The 18,044-nt window shown below is 40.5% G+C and overlaps 2 protein-coding genes across 22 annotated transcripts in view; one reads left to right on the plus strand and one right to left on the minus strand.

Annotated features, from left to right (window-relative positions):
• Positions 1-18,044, plus strand: part of ECT2L (epithelial cell transforming 2 like) — a 108,727-nt gene that overhangs the window by 66,734 nt on the left and 23,949 nt on the right. For 12 of the 13 annotated variants that reach the window (XM_070496341.1, XM_070496339.1, XM_070496338.1 and 9 more), the window contains 8 exons: positions 730-944; positions 1,904-2,051; positions 3,675-3,748; positions 3,841-3,997; positions 4,940-5,005; positions 6,572-6,660; positions 10,579-10,751; positions 11,455-11,967. In XM_070496341.1, coding sequence (XP_070352442.1) covers positions 730-944; positions 1,904-2,051; positions 3,675-3,748; positions 3,841-3,997; positions 4,940-5,005; positions 6,572-6,660; positions 10,579-10,751; positions 11,455-11,582 — 1,050 coding nt within the window. In that variant the 3' untranslated portion in view covers positions 11,583-11,967. Of the gene's footprint in view, positions 1-729; positions 945-1,903; positions 2,052-3,674; positions 3,749-3,840; positions 3,998-4,939; positions 5,006-6,571; positions 6,661-10,578; positions 10,752-11,454; positions 11,968-18,044 lie in introns of those variants that run through there. The other variant, XR_006517971.2, reaches the window with a different exon arrangement.
• REPS1 (RALBP1 associated Eps domain containing 1) overlaps positions 13,777-18,044 on the minus strand; it is a 79,795-nt gene continuing 75,527 nt past the window's right edge. For all 9 annotated transcript variants that reach the window (XM_014864626.3, XM_014864627.3, XM_014864625.3 and 6 more), the window contains 3 exons: positions 16,869-17,017; positions 16,016-16,121; positions 13,777-14,042 (listed from right to left, as the gene is read on the minus strand). In XM_014864626.3, coding sequence (XP_014720112.1) covers positions 13,974-14,042; positions 16,016-16,121; positions 16,869-17,017 — 324 coding nt within the window. In that variant the 3' untranslated portion in view covers positions 13,777-13,973. The remainder of the gene's footprint in view (positions 14,043-16,015; positions 16,122-16,868; positions 17,018-18,044) is intronic.

The following is an 18,044-nucleotide window of genomic DNA, read 5'->3' on the forward strand; positions in this document are numbered from 1 at the left end:
ATGGACAGATGGATGAAAGTAAGGTCTCAAACCTCCCCCTCAAGATTCAGGAGTGAAAGTCCTGTTTCTGGTATGGCCTCAGGTGCCTGACATGAGGGCTACCTGGTGATTCTGGGGACAAGGACAGTCAGTGGGTACTCCCCCACCCCCTCTCAACATTCCCTTCTATCTGCTTATCACAAACCAGAAGGGCGATCTTAGAGTGACTGCCTACTACTCGCTACTTCCGTTTCTCTCTCTCCTTCGACATTCAGCTTTTGGGGCTGTAAGCCTGGAAAGGCCGGCCTGTGGTTCAGTGGTTAGATCTGGTGCTCTCACCACTGTGGCCTGGGTTCATGTCCCAGTCAGGGAACCACACCACTCATCTGTCAGTTGTCACACTGTAGTGGCTGCGTGTTGCCGTGATGCTGAAAGCTCTGCCACCAGGATTTCAAATACCAGCAGGGTCACCCATGGTGGACAGGTTTCAGCGGAGCTTCCAGACTAGGACAGACTAGAAGAAGGACCTGGCCACCACTTCCAAAAAAATTGGCCTTGAAAACCCTGTGAACAGCAGCGGAGCCCTGTCTGATAGAGTACAGGAAGGTGAGAGGATCGCGCAAAAAGATGGCCGAGTTCCCTCTACTGTGCACAGGGCGCTGGGAGTCAGAATCCTCTCCAGGGCGCTCACAACAGTGTCTGGAGGAGAGGCATGTGCTTTCCCGACCTGTTCTTCTTGCCTTTCCACAGGAGAAAAAGCTCCAGGTGGACTCTGCCGAGAAGCGAACTAAAGTTGTCAGGGAGCTCTTACAGAGTGAGAGAAGGTACGTGCAGATGCTGGAGATGCTGAGGGACGTTTATGTAACGCCCCTGAGAGCAGCGCTGTCATCAAACAGAGCAATTCTGAGTGCTGCAAACATCCACATCATTTTCTCTGATATTCTGCAGATTTTAAGTCTTAACAGGTAAGCCCTGGTTATGTTTTTTAAATACTCATTATGTGGTGGGAGGAACCTACATTTAATTGTTTCGAAAGCTGCACAGAGCCCCTCTCAGACCCTGATCACCTCACAGAAGAGAGGGTTCTTGCCACCAGTAGTGACGATTCTCAGGCACTTGTCCCAGCCTTGATTCAAAGCCATGGCACAAGGAGTGGAGTTCAGTGCCTGGGGTTCTGTATTTAACATACTGTTCACACCAAAGACAAGGGAAGGAGAGCCATTTGGGGCCATTCTTTAATCAGCAGTGCTTAGTTGAGCAATGGGGGAGGAGCTGAAGGATTCACTGAGATTGAGTCACTAGGACGCTTTGCTCAGAGGACTCAAGGCTGGGGGCCAGCTCGGGAACGTGTGTGTTTCGAGTGTGTAACAGTAACAGAGAAAGTGCCATCTGCACAGTGGCAAAGTAGACGCGTGGAGCTCGCGCTTCTGCCGGCAGTTCTCCAGGTGACTTGGAACAAGTTCCTCATCAGGGACCCCAACTCCCTCCAAACGAGGAGGCTGGACGAGGCTTCCCCCAGCGTCCAGGCGCGTGATGTGATGCTGAATGCGGGAATGGCCCACGGGGAAATGGGGGAGTGAGGGCTGGGGCACGCACTACTGAAGGGAGTCCAGCTCTGTCCCGGAGGACCTTCACTGCCTGCCTGGCTGGCAATGTGGGGAAGGGACAGTGAGGCCCAGCCCATGGGGGCCAGCCTGGGTTCTGGCTCTGGGAACTAAGAGGAGAGGTGGGGTCCCACCACAGTCAGCCTCCTTCCCCACGTCCAGCTCCTCCTGTCCTGTCACATCTGCACTGCCCTCTGTCAAGACGAAAGCACTGGGCAGAGCTCTGCCGTCGATGCCCAGGCCGAAGCAGCCTGCACTCATGATAATTTATAGGTTTCCAGTGGCCAATATTTCATGGTCACGCTTTTCTCATCTTGCAGGCAGTTTCTAGACAACCTGAGGGACAGGCTGCGGGAATGGGGCCCAGCTCACTGCGTGGGAGAAATATTCACAAAGTTTGGAAGCCAGTTGAACACATACACGAATTTCTTCAACAATTACCCTGTTGTTCTGAAAACTATTGAGAAGGTAAATGATTGAGTTACCACCCAGGCATTCACTAGACCTTCTGAGCTTGAAGGAAGTTTTTGGTGCCGTGCGAAGGACCAGACTTGCTGGGAAAGACTCCTTCCCTACTCAGCTTTGAGACCACCTCCGGTTCACTGTGAGCTGTGAGGACGGGCCCTGACTTACTTGATTTTCTATCGCTAGGGCCTGGCACATGCTCTGCACAGCCAGGCCCAGGGGCTGGCTGTGGGACTGAACTAGTCCTCATACAAACTGCCAGACTTCCCTCTGCCCCAGAGGCCCTGTGGCTCAGTTACAGGAAAATGTGTAACAATTAGGTGGAAGCAGGACTGTGGGCTCTGACTCCCTCCATCGCTACGGTCCTGTGTGGCCTTGACAAGTTCAGCTCTCTTACGGAGAAAAGGAATTAATACTCCATTTGTTTCTTGGAATAAGGACACTCAGTCTGTGGAATCTCACTATGACGTAGGAGTTTCTTTGTCTTATATTCCTTAGTGCGTTATAAGCAGTTTCCCGTTGTGACTTGTGCTGTGTGTAGTCTGAGCAGGAGACTTCAGCTGCCTTCGGCACCATGTGCTGCCCTTGATAGGATCTCTCCTGACGGCAGCAAGTCCTTCTTCCCTCCTCAGTCAGCTTCAAAAGCAGCAGGAGAGGCTGCCTTACGACATGGTGGCACACTCCGCCAGTGTCCTCTGTGTCCCCTTTGGCTGTGCCCCCGCCTGCACTGAGGCCCTGAGGGGAAGGCCTGGGGGCTAGGAGGTCTCTGGATGACTTCTGACCTCAGACATCTCCCTTTGAAAACTCTTGCCCTGCCCCCAGGAGTTTAAACCCTGTTGGACAACTCAACTATGTGAAAGTTGCATGAATCAGGGACATTTAGGACAAGAATTGGAGCAAAGTGTCACATATCATCATAAACAAATTGGTGCCAACATTTTTATAGTTATGGATAATGATGCTATCTATTTCACTAGCATAGGGTGTGCATGTTAGTACTCAATAAATGTTAGCTATTAATATTATTAAATCAGTGACTATTTGATTTCTAGAAATTAGCATTACTGGCATCTTTGAGCCATGCATGGACTGAGAAAAATGAGGTAACTTCCTGGGTGCTCTAACGGTGGTGAATGAACCCATTTTAACACAGGTGTTAAGTCCCGTGAAGCACTTTTATAACGCTACTGTGGGCAGCGTGAGTCCAGCAGTCTTACAGGTGAATGTGGTTAACAGTCTCTTACTCTAAGGACATGACAGTTGCCGCATGACAGGATTCCCATCCTCACCGCAAGAGTTAGGTATGAAATCCTTGAGAAAACCAAGGCTCAGAGAAGTTAAGTAACTTGACCAGGTCACACAGACTTAGAATTAAATTAGAATTCCAGTTCTAATCCAGGCCTACCTGTTGCCAGGTCCCTTCTCATTTGTCTACACTGGTTAGGTTCAATGAATAGGGTTAGGTTTGTGGCATGATGAACACACTGCACCCAGGGTATCGCTAGCACCGACAGTACTCATGACACTGTGATTGGAGGTGGATGTTGTCCTGTTCGCCTGGGGGAACAGAGCGCTTTACGACTGACTTACAGAACACAGTTGTGACAACGTAACACTCACCTTTAGTGCAGAGAGATGATGCCAGCATTCCGAGCTTTTCTGAAGAGACGCGACAAGACTGTGGTGACCAAGATGCTGAGGTGAGTTCTGAGGCAGAGCACAGTGGGTCACCTGGGCAGGACGTGGACGACCTTCAGAAAGAGGCCAGGGTGCCCTCTCTTGCCTCCTACAGCCTTCCCGAGCTGCTTTTGTATCCATCCCGAAGATTTGAGGAGTATCTTAATCTTCTCTACGCTCTGAGGCTTCATACCCCTGCAGAACATGTTGACCGTGGGGCCTTGACCACTGCGATTGACCACATCAAAAAATATAAAGATTACATAGATCAGGTTGGTTGCTGATAAAAATTTTACAGTGTTTTGTGGTGCTCTGACTCAAAGATCCTGAAATACCTTACCCTTTTCTTTTTTTTTTTTTGAGGAAGATTAGCCCAGAGTTAACATCTGCTGCCAATCCTCCTCTTTTTTGCTGAGGAAGACTGGCCCTGAGCTAACACCCGTGCCCATCTTCCTCTGCTTTATACGTGGGACACCTACCACAGCATGGTTTGACAAGTGGTGCCATGTGCACACCCGGGATCTGAACTGGCAAACCCCGGGCCGCCGAAGCGGAATGTGCACACTTAAGCACTGTGCCACTGGGCCGGCCCCTTGAAATACCTTATCCTTGTGCAGTGTTCTTTACTTCAAACAGAATCTTTCATCCTTTTAATGCAAAATCCCTGTGTTCAGTGATTTTGAGTACTAAAGGCATCTATTCTAAGCCAAATGACAGGAGATAGAATATTTTCAGATATCTGTATAAGTACCATTAAATCTTTATTAATATGATAATTTGAAGAATGGGGTATTTGGATTGACTTTTCTAAATAACTAAAAGAAAAAAAGGTAAAATTCTTTGTTTCTGAACATACTTCTTAATAAATTAATTAACTTTCATGCCTGAGCAAGCACAGCACCCGTAACTGGTCTCTGGAGAGTTTCGTGTCCTGGAGAACAGCACTGTCGTTCTGAAACATCACTGTGATGCGCATGCTGCCTGGGCATCAGGGCTGTGTAAACTGATAATGCATGGTGCCCAGAAGGCGCTTTTTGAATACGGTCTTGTCACTTGCCACTTTGTTTTAAAACACTGGGCATGGGAAATTGAGATTCTTATTGTAGTTTATGAACATACCAAGCCTGGTATAAGGTGCCATAAAATATTTTAAATCTTTTTTATGTACAAAAATTTCATAATTTTAGTCTGCCTAAAATCACTTTGTTTTCTAGATGAAGCAAGACATCAATATGAAAGAGCAGCTGTCAGACATACAGCGAGTCATCTGGGGGTGCCCTGTACGTACTCTGAAGTCTTGCTGTGTCTCATGCTCAGGAATCTCATGACCTCAAGTCTTTGGTAAAAGGAGGTTTGAGGTTCCAACTCGCTAACGTCTGTGGGACACCTGCTGTGCCGGGGGCTCCGAGCTCCCACATGTCACACCCTTGTCACCTGCAAGGATGCTGTATGAGAAGAGGCACAAGTGGGCTTGACACCGTCCCACAACTTTTCTGCGGTCGTAGCTCCTTGCTTGCACTGCTGTGGTCTTGACCTGCTTTGAGGAAAGGGGCCATGTCTCCTGCACACAGTACTGGTGCAGGATCCTGTGCACTAAGGATGTCTGAAAAGAGTGTAGAAGTCCTCTGCTGGCTACACGTTCCCTACAGAGCATTCTACCTGCTCTCTTACCGCCTTGCTACTGCCTTATGATCAACCACACAGATCTACTCACAGTTCTCCAAGAATGTTAGTCTCTCCTCACACATTTGTTCTTTGCCTATGCTCTTCTTTCTCGGAAACTGCCTTCCTTTCCTATTCCACTGGATAAACTTCTAGTCATCCTTTAAAAATCTGGTTCAATCATCATCTTCCTTGTAAAGTTTCCACAACATCTCCAGCCATGAGCTGCCCCTTCCTGGGTCTTCTGCAGAATCCTGAACACCCTGTCACACTTTATTGCTGTCTTTTATTCACAGCATCGGGAGCTCCATCAGGAATTAACTACGATTTACTTGCCTTCTGGTGTCGGCATATAATAGGAGCACAATAGATGAGTTATTTTGAATAAAAGTATCAGTTGATTGGAAATGTTATTTTTTTCTGATCAGTTGGGGAAGCAAGATGGAATTGTTTTGTCATAATTTAGATCTGCACATTTAGGTAGGGAAAGAGAAGTGGAATTGATTGGATTACAAAATGTCGAATCTTGGAACTCACAGAGTCCACAGAACTTACCTGTGGGTCACTGCTCACATCAGGTGACCACCTCCAGGGCTAGACCAGCACAGGGCTGTCTTCTTAATCTGTAACAATTCATTCCCTTTTTTTTTTTGTTTTTTTGTGAGGAAGATTCACCCTGAGCTAACATGTTGCCAGTCCTCCTCTTTTTTTGCTTGAGGAAGATTAGCCCTGAGCTAACATCCGTGCCAACATTCCTCTGCTTTTATGTGGGACACTGCCACAGCATGGCTTGATAAGCAGTGTGTAGGTCTGTGCCTAGGATGTGAACCTGTGAACCATGGGCCACAAAAGCAGAGCGCCTGGAACTTTAACCACTCAGCCACAGGGCCAGCACCCACTCACTTCATTTTCTTCATAGTCTTCTCACCCCCTCCACTTTATTTTTAATGCAGGAAAGAATTTATAAATAAAACAATAATTTCAGTAGTTTTCAAAATTAGACAACACCCTCAAATATAGTTTTCATGGGAAAGCCTGTTTTATAAACAATGAAAATAATTGCTTTTTCATAATTGAACTGAGTTCTCCTCAGCACTTGCATCTTCTGTGACATAAAATGGTTCTGTAGTGGTGAGACTTATTTTTAAACATTTATGCATGTTTCTAATTTTTTGATTTCACAGCCTCTATCAGAAGTAAACAGATATCTGATTAGGGTCCAAGATGTAGCCCAACTTCACTGTTGTGATGAGGAAACAAGCTCCTCTTCAAGGTAAATGTTTAACTGTCCTATGGCCGTGGCTGTCTTACTCATCTTGTATGCAGCATCAGTATGTTTGACGTCGTAAATTTACGATACATCTTTGTGTTGAACTGAGAAGGCACCCACACCCTCTGACACAACCTTGGGTACTTTATTACCTCACTCACACTCCAGGCAGCTACTGGGCAGAATGGGAGAAAATAAATTGTCTTTGCCAAGACCACAAACTCCACAGAAACAGGGATTCTGAAGGTTGGTCACTGTCCTACTGAGAGGAGATCCAAGTATTGTGGGATATCACACTAATAATCTGCCCAACTAAAAGAAAGAGAAGACCGGTTTATTATCCTCAGATAGTTACTGAGGTCAGTGAAAGGGTCTCACCACAACCCCACCATTACACTGAGGTGTCGCCATATTTAGCTGCATGGTGCTCACAGCAGTGTAGACACAAAAGATGAGGGTGCCAATCTCCACAAGCTAGCGTCCTCTTTCCTCCTTTAGAACAAGGATGGGCACACTTTTTCTGTAACGGATCATAAGGTAACTATTGTAGGTCTTGCTGGCTAAATGATCTCAGTGGCAACTACCTAACTTTGCTGTTGTAGTACAAAAGCAGCTACAAAATGATACAATACATGACAAATAGTACAATCTTCATAAACAGTACAGTACATGAAGGAACAAGCATTGCTGTATTCCAATAAAACTTTATTTACAAAAACAAGTGGTGGGGCTGTAGTTTGCTGATCCCTGCTTTATAAAATTGTTTGCCAAACTGTGTTCTCAGTATTAATGGCAAAGATGATAACTCAACAAATAGCAACCAAATAGTGAGGAATTAATTCCAATAAAAGAAATAAAAGTTGATTTGTTTGTTATTTGAATGACTATTTCAGTGAATGTTTCCCAAAGGCCTGGACAGTTGGAAGAAACAAGTCCCCCTCAGCTTTGTCCCCACAAAGAGTGATCTTACATGAAAATCAAATCACACAATTATGTCACTTTTTTCCCTGTCACTGTGTTTTTCTTTTGTTCTGTTGTTTTTGGTCAGTAGCAATAGAAATGAGCTCAATGATGGAAGGAACTTAGCCACCAACCCAGCAATTCTGAACATGCTGGTGCAGTTGGACACATGCCAGTTTTTGATTATTAGAATTTATTCTACCTTCATGTATTCATTCTCAAACACTCCTCCTTTATGTAAGTCCGTTTCTGACCTACATGATTTACCCTTTCTCTGAAGGACTTCTTTTTAACATTTCTTGCTGGGGGGGTCTATTGGCAATGAATTCCTTCAATTTTTGTCTGAGAGTCTTTATTTCTCCTTGACTTTTGAAGGATAATTTTGCTGGCTACAGAATTCTGGCTTGCTGGTTTTTCTTTCAGCATGTATTTCACCCCGCTCTTTCTTGCTTGTGTGGTTTGTGAAGAGACACCCAGTGTCACTGTTATCTCTGTTCCTCCATAGGTGAGGTGCTTTTTTTGTTCCCTGGGTTCTTTCAAAATTTTATCTTTGTCTTTGATTTTCTGGAGTTTGAATGTGATATGCCTAGTTGCAGAATTTTTGGAATTTATCCTGTTGTTCTCTAAGCTTCCTGGACCTGTGGTTTGGTGTCTATCAGTAATTTTGGAAAATTCTCAGCCATTTTTACTTCAACTATTTCTTCTGTTCCTGTCGCTTTCTTCCTCATCCGATGTTCCCATCAGACATACGTACACCTTTTGTGATTGTCCCACATTTCTTGGATATTCTGTTTCTTTCTTTTTCAGTCTTTTTTTCTCTTTGCTTTTCAGTTTGGTAAGTTTCTGTTGACACTTCTTCAGGCGCACTGATTCTTTCCTTGGCAACGTCCAGGCTGCTGATGAAAGCATTATTCATTTCTGTTAGGGTTTTGATTTCTAAAATTTCCTTTTAATACTTTCTTAGAGTTTCCATCTGTTTGTTTATATTATGCATCTGTTCTTGCCTGTTCTCCACTTTTTCCATTAGACTCCTTATTTATCATAGTTATTTTAAATTCCTGGTCTGATAATTCCAATAACATCCCTGACATATCTGAGTCTTGTTCTGATGCTTGCCCTATCAGACTGATTTCTTGCCTCCTTAGCATGCCTCTTAATTTTTTGTTAAAAGCTAGATTTGATGTATTGGGTAAAAGCAACTGAGGTAAACCGGTCTTTAGTGTGAAATCTTATGTTTATCTGGCTAGGTGTCAGCCTGTGTTTACTATTGGTTGTAGCTATGGTGTCAGAAGCTACAATTTTCTCTGGTATTCTTGTTTTGTCTCCCCTATTTTCATTGGATTTTCCTAGAGATCACTTAGATAGGGTCTGAGCCTTGTAGCTCTTTTTAGCTGCAATATCTTGCTGTTATAAGGAGTCCTATTGATGTGGTAGTAAGATGGGAGGGGAGGGGAAGTGTGCTGTAGTCCTATAATTAGGTCTTAGCTTTTTAGTGAGCCTGCGCCCCTGGGCTATGACCTACACAAGTGCCTCTCAGCTTTTTTTTTTCACCTCTACCATGAGACAGGAAGCCTAGAAGGAGCTGGAGTTGGGGATTTCCCTTTCCCCATGTTGATTAGGTTCTGGTAAAATAGTTTCCCTTGAGGGCAGGCCTTTGTTAAGAACAGAACTCTCTGGGCATGTTTCAAAATGACTTCTTTTCCATCCTGTTGAGAAGAGTGAGGGGACTTTTCACAGATCTTCACAGTGAGAACCTGGTGGGGCTCCTTAAAGTAAAATGCATGCAATTCTATGCAAGTGTGTGTGAGAGTCCCCTAAGGTGAGGCCTCTGGGAGCTTTTAATCTCTTAAACTAGTTCCATCTCTAGCAGTTTTCCAAGCCTTTTACACATCCAACTAGAAACCAGAAGTCTCAATTATTAGAAATTAGGCTTCTGTCTTCAGTATTTGCACAACAAAGAGTACATATGAGAATTTTTAGTGTAAATTATTTTACATTCTAATTTTGAAGTACATTATTTAAATGGCACTCTCAGTGATTTGCCAAATAATAAATGTAATTTTATATTAATATTTGAAATTAACTAAATGCAAAACAGATTCATATTCCAAAAGATATCACAGAATATTTAGCCTGGAACTTTTGTTTCCTGTCATTTTAGAAAGTCACATAAAACCCAAGAGATGCCATTCCCGTGACTTCCGTCAGAGAGGTTCTGCTGAGCACTCAGAGAGCCCATGCCAGCGTGCAGGGAGCCTGCCGGATGCCGTGGCCCGGCTCCCACAGTGGAGCAGTAAGGCGGCCATGGACTGATGTCGAGGACACGTTTTGCCCATTGATACATAAGCCCACAGCTGACCATGGCAGCAACCTCAGTGAAAACAAAGAGCTATTTAATTCTAACCTTTCATACTGAGCAACTACGTTGTTACCTATCAATTTCTCTCCAATCAAAATTAGAAATGTTTCTATTTCCTGCCTAGTAGTTAAGTGCTTTTCTTTTCCTTGCTTTCTACTTACGACACCTTGTGCCACATTGGTTCTGGTGTATTTTTCTGCCACTTATCCTTAAAGATGAAGCCAACAAAACAAAAACTTATTTCCCCCCGATTGCCCAAATACAGCAAACGCAAAATGCCAAATTTGACAAGTTTAAAAACACAGCTTTAGCGTGACTCACATTATAAAAGAGAGAAAGTTCAGGGTCCATTCCCCGACTCATTGAATACTTGTCCAATGGACAAGCTCAAACCACTCTACCTGGAACCTCAAGACCCACCGCAGCACTGGTCTGAGAGACAGAAGGGGCCACTCATGCCAGGAGCAAGATCATACAGAGAATCTCAAGAGCCACCCCAGGGCTCTGCAGCGGGCGAGCGCTGACTACTGCTTACTGTGTGAAGATGGTGAGCTGTGTGACAGAGCACATGGACCTTCTAAAATTGCCTCTCCACTTCACAGGCTCTACGAACACACCCGTGACCTCAGTCTCTTCCTCTTCAACGACGCCCTGCTGGTTTCCAATCGGAGCACCTCTCACACTCCATTTGAAAGGACTTCAAAATCAACCCACCAGTTCATTGCCTCAGTGGCCCTTCACCGGTTACTCATAGAAGATATCTCAGATACCAAATGTATGTATTCTTTTCCTTCCAGAAAGCTATATTATACAAAGATTATTAACTACTACAACAGAAAAGTAGGAAAAGGATTGGAATTATAATTTGCCAGCTTGCAAATAATTCCCTAAATGTTAGGATTTCATTAATAAAACTTTCATCTACCCCTGAAATAGCAAAAGAAAGGACAGCTGGCATTGTCAGACACATACCCTAGACTAATATTAAGAGAACAGCTTTCAAAAATCCCAAAGGGCAGGCCACTCTCGTGGCCTAGTGGTTAAGTTCAGCCTGGCAGCCTGGGTTCAGTTCCCAGCGTGGACCTAGTGGTTAAGTTCAGCTGAGCAGCTGGCTTAATTCTGTTACAGGCCCTCGTACTAAGGCTGTGCAGGTCTAGCTCTCTGCATCTCTACCTACAGTAACTATTATTATTCCAGTTCCTCCTGAGACAGGAATTAAAGAACATTACATCATCTGTCATTTAGTCTTTAAAAATAATTGCTAATTATGATTAAACAATTATAAAGACAAGATCATTTTAATTATATTTGAATTATTAAGTAATTTTAGGAGCTATATTCTAAACTGGATTTTTATTTATTTGAATCCCTCTTTAGTTTTCCAAAAATTCTTAAGGATGACTCAGTCAATTCTTGTTTTTTCTTGTTTTCTTTTGTTACCTACAAAGATAATAAGTGTAGTTCAAATATCTTTACAGATATCAAGAATGCATTTATCCTTCAAGGTCCCAAATGTGAATGGATTTGTGCTACGGAGGGTGAGGATGATAAGTTCCTATGGCTGTCCGTCCTCCAAAATGCAATCAGAAGCAGTATGGAGAAGTGAGACGGGACCTAAAGAACACTGCTGGGTGCCAACTGTCCCTCATAGACAATCCAAAGACAGACAACATGTACTTTCTGTTCCAGAAGATGCAGTAAGAAGCAGAATGATTATTTGTCATGGATGATGGCAGGGTGAACTTGGATGACCCGTAAGCTTCCTCTTATCTTTTAAACCTTATCATCTATGCTCAATTATATGAAATGTACAATAAGAATAATTTGAGTCCAAAATTTTGAACCACTTGTTTTGGTACTTATTTTTCATGGACAGTATTATTTAGTTATCTGACTGATGAAACGTAAGACAGAACAAGGATATTGTGTATTTAAAGTTTTGTTTTATGATCTAATGAAAAATAAAACCAGACTGGAAGGTGTTTCTTAAATGATCAGTCTAGAGAAATATTTTAAGTTGTTGGTGATTACCAATCATCTTTAACATTTTCATGAAATAATTATTGATTGAAAAATATTTATAAGAAATATAAATGGCAACTTACTCAAAACTTGTCACATATATCCTTATTATAAATGTATCCCTCCAGAGAACATTAAAAATATACCACTACAAAGTACTAAAACATTTTCTGCAATTTTTAAAGTGTTCTTTGGTTGCAAAATTAAATTCTTAGACTTTCCAAATAAGCAGCTTTAAAAATTTGTGACATTGTTAAATTAGAAGGCTATTGGGGAAAAAAACTTTAAAACAAAGATAAATGGAAACCTAGCAAAACTTGCCTGTAATGGAGTTTAGCTGAATAAAAATGAAGAAATTAGGACAATTCTGTTTTAAAATAGAGAAACAGCAACAGAGGTGTTGAGTTGTTTTCTGGGCCTTTAAATCCTTCATCTAATTATTTAACAAACTGAAGCCATAACTTCTTAGCCACCTGGAAACTTTAGCTGATGTGTGCAGCAGTGATAATGTATTTACTTAGTTAATAGATAAAAGTTCTATTAATCTTGGAAGCTTTTGGTTTTTAGTTTCCTTTTTGCTTCATGTTCTCCTTTAAAGTAATCGAATTTACTAACTAGTACGGTCTAGGATTGTGAACTAGGCTATATTAAAGATTTTGTTTTTTCAACAACAAAAATAAAAATTCTAATTCTTAAAAATTTAAGTTTTTGTTAAAAATGTACAAAAGTTAAAATACTGGGCTGTTTTATTAGTGTAAAATCACAGTTCTGATTCTGTTATGATATATCCATGCAGCTTAATAGCTATGATCCCAGAGAGAGAATAAACCATTAAAGGGAATATCTGCTATTAGCAATGAATGCAAATTTACAAATGTGATCAAAATCTATTTATCACATAATATAAAACAAATCCTAAGAAAGTAAATCACCTTGAATAGGGCACATTTCAGAAACTCTTTGTTAATAGGAAAAACCTGTCTATATGGCAAAAGAATGAGTGACAAGATCATGAGTGAGTGACAAGAATGTAAAGTGGAATCTTAAGGAATGTCACTTATTCTGTGAATCATTAATGTCCTCAGAAGTTTTAAAGCATATTATTTGAAAATAATCTCTGTATAAACTTATGAGCACAAGCTTCTAATTGAGAGTTAGGTGCATAAATCACACAAAAAGTGGTGATGTTTCCAAGTGGACAGAACTTACATTGCTTGTGGTTCAACGCTTTGCTGTCACTTCCGGGGCAATTAAGGAAGCCCTGTCTTCAAGCTATTTCTCAAGTTTACATGGCTGCTGCTGAATTAAAATCTCACACCCAAAGATTTTAAGTCACTGATAAAACTGATAAATTTTCACAAGGAACATTTAAAATGTGACCCCCAAGTTGGAAGACATGGAAAAGTCTGAAAGTACCACGTGACTTTTGAAGAATGTTGATTACTGCAGAGCTTGTGGTTAAAGAATGCCTTATCCAATATAATTCTCCCAAATCAAAAGCTAAATAGGAAAATCTCATTTTAAAGATTTTTACAAAACAAATATACATACTTTACGTAAAATATTAAACCTAAAAGACAAATTGACAGTGTATTAATTTTGTCTCCTTTTGCAAATATTTCTGAGTCTGTGCTTGAGATGTAAATGAGAAGCCTATTCTGTAAATCAAATCAGTATGAGGTTTTGGCCACATAAGTCCAAGGGACCAATGTTATGTATTCCTGATGCTATGGAATAATAAGGGTGGGCAGTGCCAACAAACACAATATACCCTCCAGAAAAAGTCATCCTGACCCTTTTATTGTTGAAATTAAAAAATAAAAGATACTTAAATACAATGGTGAACATAAAGGGAAAAACAGAATCATAAAATTTAATGTTGAATTAAGCAGTGAACTGAATGTCTGGGTCTCCAAATTGACTTGAACTGAACACCGCTTAAAAATGGGCATGTTCACAGTTAACGGCAATTGGCTTATAGGTGAGAGAATGGTCGAAGTTGTTCCAGTTGAACTTCCAGGGAAATTCTCTCCTCAAGAACATCCTGAAAAAGATGCAAAGCCAAGTTATGTCTCAAAGTATATAAAAATGAAGGCACATCTAACAACAGCTTTCATCAAGAACAGAATTTAAATTTGTTAAGAATTATATTTTAAAAGAAGACTTCCCTTTAGAAGCACAGTTTCTTTGTATGTATGCAATATTAAAATATGATCTTAATTAAAATCCTTTTCCTATTATATAAATCAGGGTAATACAGTTTTTTGGTTAAATTATTAGAAAAGCCAATGATGGCTATTCATGCATGAATGTTGCACAGAGCTCACACCCTGCAGTGGCTGTAGATGAACTGGTTCATACAGATTCTTGCCCCTGGTGATTACAACCTATCACATTTTGAGTTTCAGTTTCACAAAGCATAAATTTATTTTGCAATCAGAATTTCTAATTACTGTTGATTTTGAGCGGTCCTTTCAGATAGCCAGCAAATTCTAATTTATCTACTTTCTTCTTTTTTCTTTTTCTCCATCATACCAATAGTATCATGTTTTAACCAGAACCACCTCTTCTTATTTGGTACCATACTTTCTGCTTTTGGTTCTCAGAGATAATGAGAAAAGTGATTTTTAAACAGCTCCTATATACACGTTTCTGTGATTTTCCTTAGTTCCTTAGAAAAACAAGCATTAACAAAATTTTCATCTTCAAGGTATGGTACTAGCAAGCTTGTCCTTAGTTTTATAGTCTTCCTTTACAGACCAAATTAATAACTATACAACAACTACAAGTATCTTCTTTGACAAAGAATTATACAAGAATATCATTCATTCAACAGACATTCACCAAATGCCTAACGTGCTAGGTTTTGGGGATAGACATAAGACGGTTACAAGTTTATCTAGGATAGTTCCAGTTTACCTCTGATGTCTTGGCCTAAATATTAACACGTCCCTCCCTCTTGTCTCTCAAAAATATCTTCGTTTGGACAATATGTTATATGGTCACCCTAAACAGAAATGACTATGATTTACCCTCAACGAATTCAGTTTAGTCGGTCAGAGAGACAAATGTGCCACAGATAATAATTCCAGGACAGTGTGATAAATGCTAGATAAGGAATATGAACAAAATGTTATAGGAATGAACTAATTCTGTATTCATTTTACATTTCCAGGGACTCTTTTCTCTGCAATCTTTGTGGTTTACAACTGTGCTACTCAAACTGTGGCAAACAGTTCACTAGCATCTCCATCACCTAGAAGCGCATTAGAAACGCAGAATTCTCAGGTCCCACTCCAAATGTTATGAATCAGAATTTGCATTTAACACGACCCCGGATTAACTGTATACACATTAAGGTTTGAGAACCTTATGAGGCATGAATGCTTAATAATGTTGGTGAACCATAAAGATTCTGGCTAATTTTTATTCATAGCATTCAAAGAAATCATGGCTAGTAGTAAGTAAAGAAAACAAACTCATTCCTCTCCAATAGAGAGGACATGAGTATACACAGGCCTTAAGCACCATTTCTACTTAAGGCTAGTCTTACCTTTTCCACATGGAGGATGATCTAAATTGCCCCCACCTCTCTTCTTTAGATCTGTTTAAGTCTCTTTAATAAAACTTGAGTTGTCTTTGATAAAAAGATAAGCAAATAATACTCAAATCATCTTAGAATTAAATCAAGTGCAGAGAGCCATGTCTGTAACCTTGGAGGTACCTGAGGTCACATTTCTTCTCTCGGGTTTCATTATGAAAGTTAAGGAACATTATAGGAATAATGATGCCTTATATGTATGTAGGATAAAGCAATCATATCAGAATTGAGTATTAAAAATTCCTTTTAATATTAAAAGATTCAAAGTTGTATAAAACATTCTAGATACACATTTCTCTGCCACACTGAAAGTTCCATAGTAGCAGAACTGCCGGATCATCTCTAAGTTCTAGTTCAACTCTGAGATGCTCTGAGTCCACGGAACTTCCCAAATAAAGATTCAGAAACCACAGTACCTTTAATTGTTGCTGCAATTCACTGTTCAATCTGGCCAAAACTGTGTTGGTTTCCTTATTGCGTCTAATGGATGCCTGAATAGCTTTCTTATCTTTCCCAACAGACCTGAGAAGATGAAGAGGGCAAAAAAACATAATCTTGATTTCTTATCTTTAAATTCTCTCCATTCTTCCTTGATCTATCTCTAAACCCAGAAAAAGGAGCATCTTTTATCTTATTAGCATAGCTCAACCTCACTTACTCAGCTTCAATGGTCAACCAAAAGTATCTAAGCTTCAGAAGCTTAATTATTGTTGTTATTGTTTTTATTCTTCTTCTGTATAATCACCCGAGATTAAGTTAGTCTAGAGCAGGCATCAGCAAAATTCTGTAAACGGCCAGATAGTAAATATTTTAAGCTTTGCCATATGGTTTCTGCTGCATATTCTTGTTTTTTGTTTTTTTTCTCTCTTGGTCTTTTTCTCTTCTCCTTTCTCTCTCTCTCATCTTTTTTTACAAAAATGTAGAAGCTCACGGGCCTTAGAAAAACAGGCCATGGGCTGAATCTGGCTCATAAGCCCTAGTCTGCTGATTCTTGGTTGACAACAACCATAGTTATGACAACAACCATAAAATGTTACTCTACACTACTAATTTTTAAAAAGTCTGCTCCAGCGTTTGCAATAGAGTGTTAAAATGGAATTGGAACTCAACTTAATGATAGAAAAAACTGGGAATAATATTTTACCTACTCATAAATAAGAAAACTCTCAAGGAGGAACCAGTGTGCCCATCCTTTCTTTCAGTTTGATACTTCTGACTGCTGGGCTTTGGTCCTTGCTGTCACATGTGTTTAGGAACAGCTGTGATTACCTAGGAATGGACGGCTGTGATGCAAGAACAGCAGCTAAGACACCTGTCTTCTGTGTATGTTCATCGACTTCTGGCCTTAATTCATCTTCTGATTTCAATCTTCTTCGAACAGGCTTAGGTGGTGGAGCGAGAGGGGTTGTGCCTTTGCTCTAGGAGACAAGAATCCATCAGTAGTGAGCATTTCTTGAAGACATGATGGTCAGTCAACACTGCCAACATCATTTGCTTCCTTCAAGCCACTTATTCTCCAAAAATTAAGTCACTTGTCCTACTTTAAAACTCTTTTGGTATCTGTGGCAACAGCTAACTTGAATTATAATGGGAAAGGACGTTCCTAGTCAATATCACAATTGTGAACGTACCTAGTATAGAATTTTTTAAAAAGGGTAACATAAACTCCTTGAGGCCCAAATCTGACTTGAGTGTAATATTCACAGTTGTAACGCAAACATGATACATGTTCAAGAAAGATAAAAGGGAGTCTCCAGAAATATATATCTGTCATCACCACAGGATTTCCTACTCAAAAACACTAAAATATATTATGTTAATGAATAAAACAATTTATAAAGAAGTGGAAAGCTAGGCAATTCTTAAAAAAACCGTCACTAAGATGCACAGTAATTATAACTCTTGAGAATGAGTGGACATTTTGTTGGAAACTGTCAATCTACCCCCAACAAAATCAAGTATGGTATTTACCATAACCTGATTTGACCTGTTAATAAATAAAAACAAGTGTCAACTGCCACCTCTTTGGTTAAGTGCTATTTTTCATTTGTTGTGATGAGCTGACAAAAATAAAATTCACCATTAAAAAAATCATAGAACTACTAATGTAGTAAAAAATAAAGTGTCCAGAAAGTAGAATTTAAGCACTTTCAAAAATACATGCTGTTTTAATAACTATTTGGAATGTCTGGATGATAACACAAAAAAAAATTAGCAAAATTGTTCTCTCAATGGGAAAGTGTACGCATATCTGTAATTTACGTTGAAGTGCATAAAACAGGTAAGAAGGATTGATACAGACAGAAGGATGGAGACATACATGATAAAACAAATAGAATGATGGAGAGATACATGACAAAGCAAATATAGTAAAATATTAATGGTGCAATCAAGGTGTGGGTTTATTGATGTACAATGTAAAATTCTTTCAATTTTTCTGTATGT

This window comes from Equus asinus, chromosome 24, assembly GCF_041296235.1.
Source record: "Equus asinus isolate D_3611 breed Donkey chromosome 24, EquAss-T2T_v2, whole genome shotgun sequence".
Lineage (NCBI taxonomy): Eukaryota > Metazoa > Chordata > Mammalia > Perissodactyla > Equidae > Equus > Equus asinus.